Source organism: Apteryx mantelli, chromosome 1 (assembly GCF_036417845.1).
Source record: "Apteryx mantelli isolate bAptMan1 chromosome 1, bAptMan1.hap1, whole genome shotgun sequence".
Taxonomy (NCBI): domain Eukaryota; kingdom Metazoa; phylum Chordata; class Aves; order Apterygiformes; family Apterygidae; genus Apteryx; species Apteryx mantelli.
Window position 1 is genome coordinate 61,439,150 of NC_089978.1, and position 19,730 is coordinate 61,458,879.

The following is a 19,730-nucleotide window of genomic DNA, read 5'->3' on the forward strand; positions in this document are numbered from 1 at the left end:
TCAGAGACCAGCCTCACTCTCTTTTTCACTAGCTCAACATATTCTATACTTCTCTCCAGCAATGCTTGTATATCGCTCCCCCACCTGGCTAGCCCGGCCAAGCTTGTATAACTTTACCCAGGATTTTCCGTTTGAAGGCAAGTACTGAAGGGGTTCATACATGAAATAAAGCAAGATGTCATAGTTCTGGCTCTTGGTTTCATTAATGTCCTTGGCTTTGAAGCAGCCTGAGATACCCTGCAACACCATCATTTACAAGAGAAAAGGGTTTTTTAAATGTGCTCTAAGGAATTCCTTTTCCCTCTGACTATTAATTTTACAGTGTACTATATACTCACTTGCAGGTGTTAGTAATGATAACTTTCCTGCCAATTAAAGTTCTGACTTGGCACAGAAATCATATAGCTGTGCAGTTGCTCTTCTCATGCCCAGAGAACATATGTTTCCTCTTACTTCTGCACTTCAGCTTGGGGGAAAACACTGTGCTAAACAGGTGGCATGGGCTTTCTTCCTGGTTTCCTCAGGATCATTTAAAACAGAATCTACTGGAGACACATCCAAGACAACTGTTGTCCAAATTTACCTCTGTTGCTTGCTCTTTCCCAGAGGCGCCTTCCACCTCTCAGTCACTCATTACCACCCTGACACCTTGAAAAGGGATGGATATGTTAGTGCAATCTGTACCTAGCCACACCTCTTGCATAAAGATTTGTCTTGGCTGCCATAACAACCTGCATCCAGTTTTGGGCCTCTCTTTGTCTTTCTATCCTAGGCCTATGGGCCTCACAAGCATAGGAAAGAATGTGAAAATGCTTTTTCATTCTCCATCCCAACCAAGACAGGTAAAAGCCTCTAAGCTCTTTTCTGAAACACATTCCTAAGCCAATGGAAGAAACACTCTTTCTGGTCCTCTTTTTCTATTTTTAAGGCTTCTTTTTCTTTTTCTTTTTTATTGTAGAATAGTATAACAGCAAAGATAGCAAGAGAGATGAGCACTGGGGGATGGCACTGGGGATGATGAAGATACAAACAAGACTTTTAAGGCACCAAGCTTTTGAAAATCCTGACTACAGCAGAAATATCCTGCAAATTTCTTCACTGCTCCCAGTGTTTGAACTGGCATCCTAGCTATATTTTATTTAAGAGAAGAGGAAGACGTCTTTACTTTTCACAGAGTAAGTATGATCAGATGCACACCTAAGTCAAGATAGAAGCACTTCACAGCTGCACATGCACAAGAAAGAATATAATAGCTTGATTAGTATCACACATAAAAGCATGCACACACTTTGTCCCCAGTTTGAAGAAGGCACGTGATACCTCCCTGAAACAGCGTTCAGAGATAGGTGTGGTGTTATCATTGCATCCTCCTCTGTTCAGTTTGAGGGGTTTTGTGAGTCAGTTCACTTGTTCCCAACTCTTTTATCAGGCTCTGCTTTGCTATCATTAAGTGGTGAACTGCAGAGCAAGCACCTTTTGTAGGAGGTAAATATTTCTTATCAGTCTTCAGCATAAGTCCTTGGTCCACCTTTTTCTTCTCATGCACACTCACTGTCATCTTGCAGCAGCTTAAATGCTAGTTACACAGGTCCTTTCTTCTATTCAGGCTTCTAGTGAAAAGCCTCACAAGGCAACAGGTAAATTGACCTTCCCAGAGCACCTGGAGCACTGGCATGGCAGGATGTGCCCATGCAGAGCGCCAAGAACCAAACCTCTGTTTGTCATTGCAAAAAATATTCTGGGTCACAGATCTTTCCTCACCACGCCAGGTTACAGTGGTGAAAGTCCATCAGAGAACCATCCTCCCTGATCACCCAGCCTTGCACACTTATGTGGTGAAACAACTCTTTCTACTGATGAACTTCGATTAGTGTGAGAGTCTGAGTGCATCAGTGGCCCCAGCACAGCCCTATGTCCTTTGTAAACAGCCCCTAAAGACCTCCTGGTGACCACAATGATCCTTGGATTTGACACCTGCTTCATGACTGTGCATAGCAATGGCATGACACCCCCGGCACCTTGCCGACTAACCCCACATCAGTTAGTTAGCAGTCACTAGTAAAGTGGGATGCAAACTCCTAAGAGGCATTGCCTATTCACGTCATCAGATGAAAACAAAACTAATATCTGCAGGGAAGCTCTGCATAGATTTCCTGGAAAACTGTTTCATGCATCCTTTATTCTGCCTCCGCTGTTGGCCGTTCCATAGCTTTAGCAGGACTCTCAGCTGTAGCAGGGCTCTTCTGAGGAACAATGTCTGGGAAAACACATGCAGGGTATCTTCAACTACAGCTTTCTTTCCTTCTTCCTTCTTACGTGTCCTTGCTGCCTTGATCCTCTACTCACTGCATGACCCTAAGTTTGCAACAGCCTACTTGTATCTATCAACAGGACAATTACAGAAATTGCCAGAATTTCCTCCACGTCTCTGATTTTGGCTCCAGATTACATTATCTACTGGTAGGTATCCCACAGCACACCGGAAGAAAAATACTTTTTTCTCTGTCTCTCTCTCTCTCTCACTGCCTCTCTATGCACACAGAAGCTGAGTAACGCAAGAGATGTTTGACCATATTGCTAGATGGGATAGGCAGCCACAATAGCAAATGTTAAATGTGCCTTCACTGCAAGATAGCAGTGTATTATATGCTCACAGGTTGTGTATCAGTTCCTGGAAATCATTTAGCAGTGCTATGAAACACTTGCAGCCAATTTCTTATGTAGATGTGCCTTGAAGTTTTTTGATTAATTCGTAGGTAATTCATTTAAATAACCCCTGGCTGAGACTGCTTACTCTGCAAGTATTTCAATATGGCATAAACTTTTGTGTTTCATGTTAGGTAAACATTTGGGAGGAATCCCAGAGTAAAATCCCAGTAATGTTAAGCGAAGATGTGGGCATATGACTGTGAGTGAATTACCGCAACCAAACAAGTCATTGTGCACAGCTGAACATGATACATATGTGGGCATGCGTGCAGACAACCTGAAATCATGAAATAAAATACATTAGCTAAAAATGCCCATTAAGGAGGGGCATCAGTGCATCACTGTAGCCAAAGGGAAACTTCAGGCTGATTTCAATGGACATTGTGTACCATCCTGCGCTTTTTATTCCCTCTCTTTTACTATAAAAATCGTTACTAAAAAAAAAAAAACACTCAAAACCCTCTCTGCTTTTCATTTTAAAGCACAGAAAGAAAGCAGCATTTTAAACATTTCCCCAAATTATTAGCTATCAGTTGACAAATATCATCTCTAATAGTATTTTCCGTCTAATCAGAGCCTGTAAGTGAACATATGTAGAAGCTTACATTCAGGTAAAGAAAATCCAGACATGAAAAGCAGGTGTCACAGTTCAAATCATTGAGCACAATTTCTGTGGCCTCAAAAAATAAAACATGTGTTTACTTTGTGGCATAAGATTTCTGATGTCCTTAGCTACTTGTTTGTTCAGCTTTAGGTGCTAGATTTTGAATTTTCCTGGAATTGAAATATGTATATGAACTGCACTCCAGCTGATATGCAAATATGACAATCATTGGAGACAGAGAAAATGAAATGTTAATACTAGCACAATCTTCTATTACAACTTCTGTGTTTGTCATACACAAGTGGGAAATGCAAATGTCATCAGTTTCCCAAAAAGTTGCGTCTCCACAGACAAAACAAAGTAAAGCGGTTTAATGGTAAGTACTATAAAGTTAATAAAAGGTCCCTTGTCCTAAAATGATGTTTGAAATTTCTTTGCACTTCTAAAATACTGTTACTACAGCTGTTCTCACTGAGGATTGAGCCTGTGCTGCTCCAAGAACAAGGCGACAGGACAATTGCTGCTGCAAAGACAACCAGCCCCTTCTAACTGGTCTGTGCGTGCATGCATGCATGTGTGTGTATGCATGTGTGTGTGTGTGTGTGTGTGTGTGTGTGTGTGTGTGGTGTGTGTGCACGCAGCCAATGTAAAGTAGCGTTAGACCTCTAGTGTTAAAAGAGAGTTTAAATTTGTCATCGTTCTGCAGTACCTCAGCTATTGGAAAGTATTTGTTGAAATGGCCTTTCTGTGGCATTTCTGACTATCTAGTTCAGGAGGAAAATAATGTTTGATTACAACTGTGGATGACAGAAGCTATATTAAAATAATGGATAGCTGGGTAGCTGGACAGGCTCAGAGAACCAGTCTTATGGATCGCACTAAGACCTTTTCCTACTGAAAAGAGCTGATTAAGTTCAGAGAGGAAATGCTTTGTAAAAGCAGTCCAGCTCCAAGCTAACAGCGCTTGCCCAAACTGTGCCTAAATGGCTAAGCAAGAGCGAGCCAGCTGTCCCTGGCTCTGAGGGCCCATAGGACGAGCCGTACAGCCACACTGTGCAGGGCTAGCCCCTCTGCAGAGGTCCAGGGACATCCTCTTGAATGTCCCCTGGGCCCCGATGCGGCCCTAATAAATAGTCACCATATTCCTGTGTGTTCGGCTCAGTTCAGTTCTTTGTAATAGGGCAAGGGATGTATTGCACCGACCAGAGTGGTGCTTTTACAGCCTGAAACAGAGAGGATGTGCTACCCATGCTGAGGCATGGCAGGGAGCACTTGTGGGGATGCCCGGGGGTACAAAGATGCTCACTGTATATCTGAGGACCGTGCAAGGCAGAGGGAGCCAAACCCAGTGTAGTCTTATCTGAAATCTATCTTGGGAGCAGTTCCTGGAGCGATTTGCCCCAAACTATCTTGGGGAAAACTGTTTGGAGTGGCCTAAAGCAGAGCCGAGGTGTGATGACAGACAGGCGGCACAGCTGGTCCATGGTCCAAGGTTGCAAGCTCCTCCTTGGCCTGCTTTTATTTAGCAGTTCAGCTGCTCCCAGAGACTTAGCTTCTAACCCTAAGAGAGGCCTTCCCTATACAAGAGAATTACAGCTGTACAATTAAAGGTGTGGCTTTAAAGCCAGTTAAGATAGCTGATGTGTAGACCTGTGGGAGCACTCCTGCAATTAGAATAAAACCAAGGTTATTTTGGGTTTAACACAGATCAATAGAAAAAAAAATCTTTAAACTGAAATAAGCATTTCAACAGATATTCAAACTGAGATAGAGAAATCAATTTACAACAGGCTAAGTTTAAGCAGGTGCAACTTCCTCATGTAGATAAGACCTTACAGATATGTGCTGAATTGATGTACACGTATAAAGTTAAAATACATTTAAAGGCTGAGGTCAGAGAAATGTTCTTGCTGCTGCCAATCCAATTAAGATGAAGGTTTTAATACTTGGATATTTAATCCTGGACTACTTTACAGAGCTCAGGAGAAGAAACAATTGGGTGAAGAGTTAAACCTGCGGAGTTCAGGGCATCATAATTACCAGCGGGAGAAGAGCTGGAGCTGGTTACAAGCAGCTGCACTGAAAACCCTCTTAGATGAACAGCAAATAAAACGTGATCTGGTCCTCAGGAGTGTCTGCAGCATAGTGGTGGATTAATTGCACACTTAAGATCACAGATCTCAAAGTTTTGGCAAAACATCATAGGTGAGCCTTGCCGTGGTGGTCAGGTGCTCTCAGCTGCCTGAGCCCCACAGAGCAGGAGGTTTCCCTTTTGTGGCGAAGCTGGCGAAAGGGGCTCTGTGGCCCCTCAGCCTCTGCAAAAACAACCACAGTGTTTTACCTCCATTTGGAAGTGGTTGCAGCTGGGAAGTCAGGTTTTGCCATGGGCAATGCCTACAGGGACACTGCAAAAATTCACCACAATTTGTCTGGTAACACTGGAAGATCTGGCAGACAGCTGAGAAGGAACTGGAAAAAGTGATCTGTTCTTTCCTAGGTGGTGCTTAGTTTTTGAAATATCGAACACGTTTGGGAGGAAGTCTGGCAGAGGTGTCAGCAAACCAACATTCTGACTAGATCAATTTAAGCAAATAGAGCACAATGTTCATTGTTGTGCGGTTTTTAACATACTGATAACGAAGGCAATGATCTACTTTTTCCTTACATGAATATGATGTTGTTCTTATGCCAGATACAGAAAAAGGAAATCTATAGGATGGACTTAAAAACAAATCTGGGTGAATTTTTGTGCTTAATAACAGTTAACAGATAAAAAAGTTTTTGATTGACCAAAGATATTCACAATTTAAGTCATATATAGCAAGTGAGTTCTGATGATTTTTTTAAAAAAAAGTCAAAACATTAAAATTCTTCATTTTGAGACTGAGGTGCATTTAAGAAATGAACACATTGAAAAGAAGGTAAAACTTTCTGAAAAGAAAACAAACTTTTTGTTTTCTTGGCTGGGTAAGTACAACTGAGAAGTTTGACTTTATGTAGAAATACAATTTTTTTTTTTCAAATAGCTGCTGAAATAAAAAAGGTAATTTTTTTTCTTTTTCTTTTCTTCTTTTTTTCTTCTTCCTTCTTTCTCTCTCTCTCTTTCCTTTTCCTTTTTTTTTCCTTTTCCTTTTTTCTTTCTTCACAGTTTAAATATGCAATAACAGACTCCCCAGGCAGGATGAATTTAAAAAATCTGAAAGGTGGAAGTCCCTGATCTGTAGAACTCGTAGTTCTCTGGACGGGGTGCCAAGATAATAAAAGCAAGATTAACATGATAAACTAGCATCATATACAGCAGCATAATGAAATCATAACTCTGTTGAATCCCCCATTTCTTGGGAGCACATGCTGAGAACACAGAAGATGCCAAGACACTTTTCTGCCTTACATGCAATTGTGAGAAAAACCCAGAAGAAAACAAAAATATGGGGCATGAGAGAAGATGTAACATCCAGTTTGTCTGCCAATGAATTCAAGGACCTTGCCTCTCACCTTTGAGGTAAATCTATTAGCAAACAGTAATCCCATGTTTGTGACTTACATCGTGCGGATGATCCAATTAGAAACTTACTGTTAAAATCTTCCTCTAGATCTCACTGATATCTATCTGGTATAAACCAGTTTTAGTTTCCAATCTCAGCAAAAGTTTTCTTGAAACAAAGCAATGCCTGTTGAGACACTGGAGATTTGTGGCTGCTTCTTGAATTCAGAAAGAAGCAAAGGTTAATACCAACAGCTCTTCAGGCTGAGGGATAATATTTTTCCTTTCCACCTGTATCGAGACATTCCTTGCCGTTCTAGTAAGCTGCCCTTTGACGAAACACAATTTTGTAGGTGCCCAAGTAATTTACCCAAATTCCCTGTGCAGATATGCCAGTCAGGTAGGAGCATGAAACCAATAATGGTACTGGAATAAATATCTGAGATGGGAACCTGTGGAAGGGGGGGGTAGTCAAAATGCCACTGCCTGTACACTTAGCTCACTGATGGGTTAATAACTCGGCGCTTAGAGCTTTTTCATTGAGAACAACTGGCAACAACTGCTAATGGGGTCTGACACTAGAGCCCTTGGGATTAAGAGGAAGGTTAATTGAATTCTAGTGAGGCTTCCTTTGTGTTGCAGAGCAACTGAACAAACCAGGGCAACCAACTTTCCAGACATCAGCCTGTGTATTGCGGGAAATTCATCTCTGATGTGACTAAACTGCTTTCAGTAGAAGCAATGAATTTAGCCTCCTAAAGCTAAACTCAAGGAGACTGAGATACATATACTGGTAATTTTGACTGACAAGTCACACTAGTGTTCTTCTGTACTTGTGAAAATGTTGTGAGAGGACAAAAATGTGCTTTTTGGATGGGAAGTTAATCACAGATCTTGCTTGCTGGGGCTCCAGACGTACTGTTACAACAGTGAGAGCTCTTCTCCAATTTCAGTTTTCATGGCTGTCCTTGTTTGCACAATGACAAAAGCTGTGGGCATGTTGCAAAAAAAAAAAAAAAAAAAAAGAAGAAGGAAAACAAAAAAAAAAGATTATCCTCACAAAGTCAGTCACTTGCTTTTTGGCATCCAAATCTCTGGCTTCTCAGAAGCTGTGATGCTGGTCTTTGAATGTAGACAATACTGAATGTAATGTTATTTTCAGGATGTTTAAGCCTGATTGGTCCTAATTAACTAAAACAATGATGGTATTTCCAGCTTGCCAGATAAAAGTGTACTTTATGTTTTTAGCTCTTAATTCAGTTGGATATCATCCACCAGCAAAGGGTTTCAGGTTATTAATTTCTTCATTACAAACTTGATTATCTGAAATCTGACCTGACTTTGAAATGATATTGAGATACATCTTTGCTACATGTTCTCAGACTTCCCGCAAAGCAGTTTTTATTTGAATACTGACATGCAACATGCACTACACATTTTGCTCCACTCAAGCCTCGAGGACTTTTGCAACTTGCTTCCTAAGGAGTGGAGCCCCCACAGTGGATGAAAAGGAGTCTAAACATTTTCTTCTTTTCATTTTTAGAGGTAACTCTGGGATTGATTCCGTGAGCCAAGAGCATTGTAGGTAGGAATATTCCCCTGGCAATTTTTACCTTACAAAACACAGGGGATTCCTGGACCAACCCATTTAACCTGCAAGCAGGTTCTAAAGAAAGCAATGCTAAGCTCTTCATCCCCTGTGTTTTGTAAGGTATTAGAAGACAGTCTATGTAAACTATTACAACCTTCCCCCCAAAACACTTACCCCCGGTATACAAACACACACACACACACACACACTCACTCACTCACTCACTCACTCGCATGCAGGATCTCAAGCAGAGAAATGGGGTAAAATAAAATTAAATAAATGAACATTCTTATTTAGTCTCATTTTCTGAGTAAGAACCCTTGTGACAGTACTGATGAGTCTGGTTGCTGAACTTCTCTCCAAGAAAATCAGAGGCCCTGCAGTTAAAAGATTTTGAAAGCACTGCTTTAAATAATCATCTACAAACCACACAGCCAGACACTAAGCACCATTATCACAGATGAGCTAGATACAGCAAATGCAGCTAGAATGAAAACCAGAAGGATGAATATTGCTTAAAGCAACTCACTTTTATTGACAGAGTACTGTAAGGCAAGGAAAAATGTTTGCCAGACTTTTTAAAAAGAAGATTTGCAGCAAGAATGATTCAGAAAGATCTGCAGTTCAATATATTATTGAAATTCAAATATACTATCTTTTATAAATCCAATATTTATCTTATTGTCATATATACAAAAGCTGAACTTAAACTAACACAAAACAGTACACAAAATACTGGGTTTGCATATGAGGTTTTGTTGATGGTTCATAATCTAGCCAGTAAATAAGAGAATGCACACATTCCATTACATAGATTGTAAGTTAGAGCTGACTAGTTTTAAACTTAAATATACTGAAAAAGGCACAATGAAACCACCAAATACAGATGTGTTTGATATTACTATTTTTGAAAAAAATCTAAAACATGTTTAACAATACACACAGAACAAAATATTGATAGATGCCAAGAAAACTGTGTTTTATGGCCAAAACTAATTTTGCCTTTATGGTGAAGGCATCTGTGAAAACAATGCTGTATTCTGACCATTCCACATTAATATTTTGGCCAGAAAACATTGTGAAGCACTGGCTTTTTGTCAGCTCTTTAAAGGATATATATTTTAAGCGGTGATGTACATTAACTGTGAGCCTCTCACAAGATCTCACATCAGGCCATGTTAGAGCAACCTATCATTTCCATAGGAAACAATGGTAATGGAAAGGTCCCAGCTATACTGAAAAACCCGGGTGGGGCCTAGCTACAAAATCTACACCCTCTTAGTGCTCCCCTGAGGGAAAGGCAAATCTTTAGCCCACATATTTAAATAGTCTTAAATTCTGGAACTAACAAAATGTGTGCTACACTTTTCTCCTGCTTTTCGCTGCTTTTCCTCTCCACCTCTGTGTCTGTATAGCATTGGCCTTCCACCGGAAAAATTTTTATGAAAGGGACAGCTGCTTTTTCAATGTAGATAATGTAGCACTACTGGTGCTTCATAAAATAAAAGAATATTAACATACGTTAAAATATAGTATACCTGGATAAAAGGGACAAAGATACTTAACCACAGTACGGTGTCATGCTCTAGTTTTGCAGGGCTAGAGAATGAACAGTAACATGGATAAGTAAAATTCCCTTCTATCTATACAAGCAAAACTGAACTGTATTTTAAAAGTCTTACAATACTACTCTGTAATGAGAACCCCCAACATGCTAATTTTTATCACATAGACGAGAGCAGAGTTATCTCACGACCACACACAGAAATGGGACCCAATTAACAGGAGAATGACACCACACATATATGTAATTAGCATATGAACAAGGTAATCTGATAATGAAGCACAAACCATGTTTTTCATGTGGAGGTCTTTTGCTGGATGTGTAAATGCACAGTTTTCATGTCCTTTTTTTCTTTTTTTTTGTTGTTGCTGTTTTCTGTATGAAAATCAAGCACTTTGCATAATTAACCAAAACCCAAAGATATTTACATTTTAAAAGCCAATCCTTCACCTTCTGATTTTAAAATGAGTTATCCTGTATCTTGCATATTTTAAAAAAATGTTCAGAAAAAGCTTAGGTTTATAATTCAGAATCTGTATTTTGTAAAAATACTTCCCTTGAACATGAAGTCAGTGCTGACCTCTTCAGGTCATTTGCGAATAAGAAACTCTTTCTAAAGAAATGTTACTAAATAAGAACTGAGGGAAAACACAAAAAGAAGAAATAAATTACCCCTAAATTGTAAAGTGTTGTCATTTCCAAGTACAGTACAAGATGAAAAAAATCACAGAGATGTGTATATCAAAATGTGTGAAATCTTTCAAAGTTCTGTCTCTGCTAAAGGCAATATAGTCTCTCTGGCTTTATTAGTACTGCTATTGTATACAGGTTTCTTAATGTACAGTTAATACCTATAGAGATGAAATCTAACATACAAGTGTGTGTTATGCTTCATATGGCAGAAGGATAAGCACTTGAAAAATCTTATGACATTGATTTTAAATAAATCATACATCACCTAACAGCATTTTCAATTCTAAACATGGAAAATTAGATTATATTTGAAGTGGTTGTTGTTGCAATATGACTTAAATTTTTCTCAGATATCAAGAAGGTCCTCTCCACTCTCATCACTCTCCACAGTTAATTGCCTTGTCCACCACTTCTTGACTTCTGATCCACAAGATGCAGCATCGGACATGGGATTCATCTTGCATACAACAGATTTCATAGCTGAACGTCCACCAAAGCGGAGGTTGACTGAAGACACTGAATGGCTTATTGGTTTGGGGGCTATGAAATTAAAAAGAAAGTTCTGTATTAGAGTAGGTCTTTTTCTTGAACATTTTAGCTTAGAATTCAGGTATATAAAGCTAGCTGGACAGTGATAGCTTTAAACTGATTTAGTGCAGAAACAGTAAGGCTCTATGCAATCTTTTTTTCAGCTCCAGCTGTTCATCCCTGCTCCCCCTAACCTGCTGGCAGAGCAGCTCACTTGAGCGGTGCCTAATTTCCTTCTGTCAGGATAGCTGATGCAATAGGTCTTTGCTTATCTGGCTAATTGTAACCTAAACGTTTTAGGCTGTATGTACATGAGCTGATCTGCTGGCAAAATGGTAAAAGTTCCAGAAACAATGAGGGAAAAGAGCATTTGAGGGTGGCAGCTAGATCTAGAAAGTGACATTTGACTATGGCCTAGTGGTGCAAGCCAGTACAAGATGCTGATATTGCTTTAGGAAAGTACTAAAACACATGTGTAATTATACGGAAAATACAATTGATATTAATGAGGCTATTTGTTATCTTAAATACATGACTTTTTTGGATTGGGAGCAGAGTACTCATCATCTGCTGGACTGTACCCTCCGACATGGAGGCACCCCTCTGAAGTTGTGCAGCAATGAACTTTCAAGATTCAAGCGGCCAAGATCAGTGCTATGAAAGGAAACCCTGAACTCCTCAATCCCACTTGAAAAACCTACCCAGCTGGCTACAGTAGTATGCTCCCTCTCATACTCCTTCCTCTGGCCCAACAAATTTCAACTTTCTTTCCTGCTCAGTGACACTCAGCTGGAAGATGTGAATTGAAACCTATCTACTAAGTTGTCCCATTTCTTGGACAAGTACTCTGCTCACAAAAGTAGGTTTAAAGATACTCACAGCATGACTATGCCTTCCACTTCCACCTATATATGATTAGGATCTGAACAGTGACAGTCTTTAAAGGCAGCACCCTCCCTCAGAACAGTAACACTACACTCATGTCCAGCAGCCAACAGAAAGATCAGGACTGATGAAAGCTGAAAGCAAGTTGATGTGCACACCCATGGGCCCTTTCCAGACATGCTGGTCAGGAGATATGTCAGGCAGCAGAGGCCAATGTGCTCTTTAAAAGAAAAATTTTAAGGTGGTGGAAAGCGCTCCTGAGATAAAGCCTGAACAAGGCCTCAGATTTTCCTGTGCACTTCTCCCTCCCTCCAGTAAGCATCCTCCCATAAGGCACAGTCTAGCCTTTATTTTCTAGTGGGCTGTAGTTACTAGGATAACTTGAGGACGTTTCCTGGAGAATAAAGAGGAGACTGATTATACACTTGACCGATTCATTGCTGACTGAAGATATAAAAATGTATTATTATGGTGTAAGATATACAATGTACACCTGGTATAGCTAGGCAAGACAAGGCACTCGTGTTACTACTGCTGTTAGGAAAAACTTAATTCACTTTCACCGTGCTTTATGAGACAAAAGTGAACTCTAAATGCACCAGATGCTATCCAAACATATGGGAAGGTACAGCCCCCAATCCAAAGATCCCAAGTAAATGGATGAAAATAAAAAATTGCACATGGCAATGCTTGAGCACATCTTCCAGACCTTCAGATGTGGGAGGAGGGGAGCGACTGCTGTATTTCAGCATGCATAAGGGTAGAGGAATGCTGATGTGGGTGCAAGCAGCAGGCAGGAGGTAGCACCATGAATCCTGGAGTCTCTCCCTTGATGCTTGCCCCACTGTGTGTCTGTGTCTCTAATGCATAGAGCTTTGTAAAGGCCTTGTTGTGTACAGCAGTGACTTGGCATTACTGCTACACATTCTTCTCTTACCTGATGGCAAACGCCATTGTCCAAATTTCCGTTGAGGTTTCCCAGCATCTGCAGAGTCTTGTCGATATCCACCTCTGTCAGAAAGGGTTGGACTAAGGAGCTGCTGTTGGCTACTTGTCTGAATAGAGAAAAAAGAATCTCAATTATAGCTCCCCATTGCATGGCCTGACCACTCTTAGGAGGGTTATCTAACCTTTCTAGTCTATTTCCAAGCTTCCTACACAAACACAAGCAAAATACATTGCCCTTTCTTGAGGCAGCATGGGTTTTGTTCTTTACTACCTCAAAGGTCTACAACTAACAGGAAAAAAAAAGAAAGATTATTTGTCTTCCATTCCATTATACAATCCCATGGAAGGGTACAAAATTATTCCCAGCCTTCTACAGCGGAGCGCTTATGCCGTACCTACATTTCCAGCTCTGGAACAGCCCTGGTCTCCTAGTCACAGGACCCAGCATGCTCAATGTTATCATTCCCAGTGTACAGACTACTCCAAAATTCTTGAATAGCAAAACTTTAAATCCCTGAGCCTGCACATAGTTCATGTTAGAGCTGGAAGTTAGTGCTGCCGGAATCATACAGATGAGTTTGCCCTTCATGATGCTGGCAAGGCAGCAAACTAAGCTGGAGAATAATTATATTTAACCATCTTGCCTTTAAATCTGAATGTAAAGACTGAACAAAACATTGCTTTCAACTTTTCCAGTGAAAATGATATTTACGAAAATAAATAGGAAACATGGATGTTTTTTAAACTTGCTCTAAGTAGCTCATAGTCTTCTGGTTAACATCCCCAATAGTTTTTGCAGGACATACCTCTGGCTGTGCACTGTTATCCGGATTAATAGCATTCACATCTTCACTGGGCTGCGTTGTCTCAATGCTGGGGGGATTCAGAAATCGGCTCAACTCTTGCTGTTGACTCTCTCGTAGACTATGGATAATGCTGCACGACTGCTGTTGTTTCTGTCAAGGTGCAATATTTATGTGACAATAAATAAACATTTAGTTCTTATTTGTGTATCTCAATGTTTGACTCTTTTAAAGTCTTCTAAATATTTAACCAAACAGTGAGTGCCAGATGTGGATTCCAGGTGCACCGATAAAGCTCCATATATCAAATGGCCACTATTTAAATAATATGACTTCCACTGTATGGCTAGCCTTTATGTAGAAACTGAAGAGTCATGCTTATAAACTACATAAAGTGGAAGTCAGGTTCCTCATAACAAATAAGAGTTTAAAAATAGATAAATCGCTGAATTTGTGAGTCAGGAGTTCACAGAAGGACGCAGAAACAAGGAGATTGATAGAGATTCGCTAAGAATCAACATGAAAGCAATGCAAAATTTCTGATTGTTTTCATGGCCTTCAGAACAAGCTGAATAAATGAGACTGGATAAAACAGTAGTAGAAACCTTAGGAATAAGTATGGATTTACAATACAAATAGAAAAACAAATCTACTACCACTATGATCTTACAATGTAATATGTTTTTAAATTAAAATGAACAGTCCTTAGGAAGGGTTTCACTTTCCTGGGTAGTTTTCACATGCTCCCTCTTTAGTGAATAAGAGAATTTGAAAATATATATTAACTTCCATAATTATATCCAGTTTGTAAAAGGTTCACAGAATGTGAAATGATCTGAGCCATATTATTAGAATGAAATGAATAGCACATTTACTTTAACATAGTGTAATTCAATATCATAATGAAAGGAACAACTGAGTTGAACAAACCCAAAATTGAGAGCTGAGATTAAATTTACTGCCATTATTATTATAGAGATGGGATCAAAATGAAACTATTTATCTGTATATGCCTTGAAAGTTGATGTTTCTGATAAAATGAGCATTCAAATTGTCCAGTAATGTTTTTATTAATTTAGAAACAGAAAAAAAACCAGATCGTATGTGCACAGATCTCAATAGGAAAACCTCCACATACGAGAAGTAAGCTTTTATAAAAATCAAAATACCTGGACTCAGCCTTAGAGTAATTGCAAAATCACCCATCAAGGCAACCAGAATACATATATTTTTATACTAGGGAAGAGAAGAGTTGTCTTTTGGAAAGAGGAAAATAAGAGAACAACTGCAAAGTCCATTCCAAATTCCCTGCTTGACCTTGTACCACAAACTTCTCATGGAAAAATTTTTTTTCCTGAACATTCTCAATATAAATTTCATCTAGGACAACCTTTGATCACCAAATATTGCAGCTATCTTGAGTAAAGGCAAAAACTTTTCAGACAATCTGAAGCACTGAGTAAGCACAATACAGACATACTGTCGATGCCTATACTAGCAAATTAAACAGATCAGGATATTTCCTGCAGTGCTGAAGCCAACTGGCAGGCCAGGACTTGCATGATAAGGCTAACCTCTCCTCTAGCTCAGAACAAGACAACCACAACTGCGTTTCCTACTGGGAGCAGTTTCTGCTCATACTTGCCCCCAACTGTGCCAGGATGGCAATGCTCTGGGAGAGTACAAGTATGCATGGGCCAAAACTGTGCCAAGGAAGATGCTGACAACGAGTATGCGTGATCCCATGCCAGTGCTGAGCCAGTGACCTGGTCCTGTTTAATTACTAGCATAGGTGTAGCTACTGGGTGCCATGGGTTTATGTTCCTGGTTTGCATGTGCATGTTGCCATTTTTACATTCAGATATGTGTACATATTGTACCAGAGATTTTGGTGAAACTAAGAGCTCATTTGCCCACACAGTTACTGCAATGGCTCATCCAGATGATACATCCTGATATGAATTGCATTTAAAGAGCCTCTGGGAAATAGTACATTCTTATAGGGCCTATTCTGCAGCCATAGGATCTGCCTAATCATGATATCTCACGCCAGTAGAGGCAAGGAAATTACATGATTCTATTCAGTGAATATACAGGATTAGGCCTATAAGGTTTCAGCAAATTACATCGTTTTTAGTTTATTCCTTTTCACATACATCTTCCGGCTGTATTGTGAAAGGGCAAATTTTTGGCAGGAAGACAGTTTTTGCCTTCAAAAGATGCTTATTTTTCTAGCTTTCTGAATCAAGTTGTAACATACTTTCTGCTGACTTAGCAACTGCTATCTACTTTTTCACATACATGCTATAGTGGCTCCAGAGTAAATTAAGCATTAGTGACAGCACATTCCAGCTTTGTTGACCAGTACAATTTACTGCAACCATTTAGATCTTGTTTTAGCTTGACTTACTGCTCTGATTCGCTTTAAACATTTCTTCAGCCACATGCGTATGGTCTGTTTGGCCACCTCCTCTTCTATGGTGTATTCTAGTTGTTCCCTAGCAAGCAGCTCTTCCAGTTGAAGACTTTTTCTGATATCAACGGACCTATATGAAAGCATGCTGAAAGAAACATTGATATTGTGTTTTTTAAATGCTGATAGCCTCACATTTTAATGTAGAAAATCAAAGCTTATAAATACTTAAAAACTTAACACAAAATATTTAACTCAGGCATGTGCAACGTAGCTAAAAATGGTAAGATGATTCCAGAAAGGAACTGTGGTGCTCAAAACAAATGAAGATCCTATCACTTACATTTAGCTACCCAATGCAGGTGAGTTCCTAAACTGTAGGCAACTAGGTCATTCATGCTTTTTGTGTATTTTCTTAAGTGTCTAAACTTGGATAATGTTCCTGTTTCTATTTTATTTCTAGTCAGATTCACTGTCAAGTTGCTACACATGTGGGCACTACTTTGCATTGTTTAGGATACAAGAACAGTATGGGACTGCTGGTGAAGGGAAGCTGTCTCAAATAGAAATGTTAAAATTTCCTGAAGACTATTCCCCAGGACCTGTGTTTTCCATCTTAAATATTTTTTGCAGGAAAAAATAAAGGGGGATAACCTAATTTTTGTATTACATGTAAAATGGTGGTGCCTCTGTGGCTACCAATTTTGCCTTTTCCCAAGCCTTAGGAATACCTTTTAGCCTACGGAAAAATACAGGGCACTGTACCTGTTATTACAAATTCAGAGAAAATCTCACAGTACCTCAGCACATCATGGAAAGTGACATCGCCACCATTATGGAGCCGCTCCATTTCATAGCACATGTGCTTGAACAACAGCTTGTCCTTGTCAAGATCCACCTCCAGCCTGCCACGCAGAAGCCTCAGCAGAAATTTCACTCGGAAGGTAGGGATTACTCCCTGGGTAAAATTGCATAATAGCTGGTTACTTATTACTGTGATCTAACAACCAACTCGGGTTTTCTATTAGATCAGTGACAGAAATACTATTTCTCTAAAGTCTCTGCATCAAATCCTAGCCTACTTAAGTCAATGGGAATGCATTACTAAAGAATACATGCATGCAGCTAACTCTTTGGCACGTGTAGATCAGTCATAGTTCATGGACGTCTTTGCTCTTATTTGGATGATATGAGAATCTGTGCTGTTCATTTTGTCCGAGATTTTCAACATTGCTTTGGAGATTTGGTTTCTCTATTTGCATCAATTTGTAAGAAGAATTATATGCCTAAGTAACTGCCTTTGAAAAGCTGAAATTAAACTATAGTTTAAACATTCACAGTCAGGCCTATTACCTGCTGTATAACTGTCGCCTTCTATGTTTGTTTTGGGACAGGAGCACACTGGTAGTTCATCACCTTTTCAAAGATCATCTGCTCTAAGATTCAACCTAACACATGTTGTACTTTCTATGACAACAGTTTTGAACTGCTGCTAAAACATTAGGAGTGAAAGTATTTCCCTCCAGAACTGCAGTATCCATTCTCTTTATTTATTATGTTCTGCTAAATGAGCCTGACTGGAACTACTTTTGCCACAACATGTTCCACGTCAGAGAGAGATACTGTCAGTCCTGGGCACACTGGATGTAGAGCTCTTCACCTCCACCAGTAAGGGCTGCGACTTCTGCCTCCAGCACAGCCACAGCTTCTCTCAGGATGGCAATGTTCATATTCAGATCTTAGCGATGCCACGAATTATTCAGCTTTAGCTCACGTGGGTATCTGAACAGCTCACTCTCCCAGGTGCTCTTCTCATCTCAACAAAGCACTTCTGATCAGATCAGGTATATAAATGTGTGTGAGTCTGCAGACTCGTGGATAAAGAAACAACTCTTTGGGAGATAGGAGGAAAGGTGCTATGGTACTGATTCTATGAATACTAACATTTGTTTTCAAATTTACTATCATGTGTACTTCACACTGGTAAATAGTACAGGTTAGCATTTGAAGGACCACGAACAACATTAGATCATGCTCAATGAGCTTTCAGAACCTGGACAGATGTTCAAAATCACAGAGAAAATATCCCAGATCACTAACGGCTCAAGGAGTTTTGTCAACATGCTCTGTTTTTTCCTTGACTTATGTTTTTTCAAGGAAAAATGTAGTTTACTGGATTAACTGTGCTTATTACCAAGTTTCTTACCTCTCTTTTGTCATCAACCATGTTCCATATAATTTGAAAATGTCTAAGATCATTATAACTTAAAAGTTGGTCTTCTTCAGTTGAGTAAAACAACGAGAAGTTCTCCACAATGATAGCTAAAAACCACAAAAACAAAATTTAGTGTAAAGAAAGCCCACAGTTACATTCAAAGAGTTGAACCTTTGTAAGCAACAATGAATTTCAACAGAATATGAATTCTGTTGTGCAAACTTCACACCAATAAATCCCATTAGTTGAATGTTGAGACGAGAATTTTGAATGGGAAAGAGAATTTTGAATTTCACTTCTCAAAAGCCACACCTTAAATGCTGGTGAGATGACTAATCTAACATCTTCTAAAATCAATTTGAAGAATTCCACTAATGTTGGAAAAATGTCATCCGGAGGATAGAAAAGCCCAGAAAATATTATCCCTTGGGGTAATTATAGCCTACAAATTTAACACATCTCTTTCTTTTTTCAAAAACCTTTTGTGCTCAAACTTCCTAAGTTTTAGCATACACCATGCCAGAGAAGTGTCAAAAACATCATAAGGTAACAGTGAAGCTACAAGGTAATCTCATACCTGAATAGCATAACAGACTCAAATCTAATATACTACATGCCAAGATAGACATTTTTGTTATTATTATATATTTTCACTTACCAACAAGCAAATTTAGCATGATGTATGCAATGATGACATAAAATGAACAGAAATACATAAGAGCACCAGCATAATTTCCACAGTCTGTTTTCCAGTAGGTGCTGTTGTCTGGTGTACAAAATGGAGGCTGGACCTTCAAAACAAAACCAAGTCAATCAACCATAGAAAGGGATTCTTTATTTCTCTACAATCAATGCAATAAACATAACTATACATTTTTTAAAGCTTCAAAATTAAGTAATAATGCTGAACATCAGATTAGAGGAACATTTTCCTTTCATAGAAAAGGAGGAAAAATTTTTTCATGGATTCTTAAGGGCGGTTTGTTGTTGATCCTTTAGTAGATAGAGATTAGAAAGCAGAGAAAGGCACAACAAAAAATGCCTAGACATGGCTCTCACTACCACACACAAGGCACATTATACACTTATACCACTGTAAAGAAACAACTCAGGGCTCTGAAATGTGGTGGTTTTCAAAAAGCTTCCCTGTCCATTAATTTTAAAAAGGAAGGGAATAATATGATTTTCATTGCAACAGAAACCAAAGGCAGAAATTTATCTAGGCAAAGAAAAATGATTCTAAGACAGATTTTGAGGTCATTAAAACTAGCGTTCTCTTGGAATGAGCCACAG

At 39.3% G+C, this 19,730-nt stretch overlaps 1 protein-coding gene across 1 annotated transcript in view; it reads right to left on the reverse strand.

The window, feature by feature from the left end:
* Window positions 1-8,918: 8,918 nt before the first annotated feature.
* The window catches only part of NALCN (sodium leak channel, non-selective), a 253,524-nt gene continuing 242,712 nt past the window's right edge, over window positions 8,919-19,730 (reverse strand). The window contains exons 38-44 of the mRNA XM_067289696.1: window positions 19,096-19,228; window positions 18,429-18,544; window positions 17,023-17,180; window positions 16,220-16,370; window positions 13,813-13,962; window positions 12,996-13,113; window positions 8,919-11,185 (exon numbers count right to left, since the gene is read on the reverse strand). Of these exons, the coding sequence (XP_067145797.1) occupies window positions 10,992-11,185; window positions 12,996-13,113; window positions 13,813-13,962; window positions 16,220-16,370; window positions 17,023-17,180; window positions 18,429-18,544; window positions 19,096-19,228 (1,020 nt within the window). The 3' untranslated portion in view covers window positions 8,919-10,991. The remainder of the gene's footprint in view (window positions 11,186-12,995; window positions 13,114-13,812; window positions 13,963-16,219; window positions 16,371-17,022; window positions 17,181-18,428; window positions 18,545-19,095; window positions 19,229-19,730) is intronic.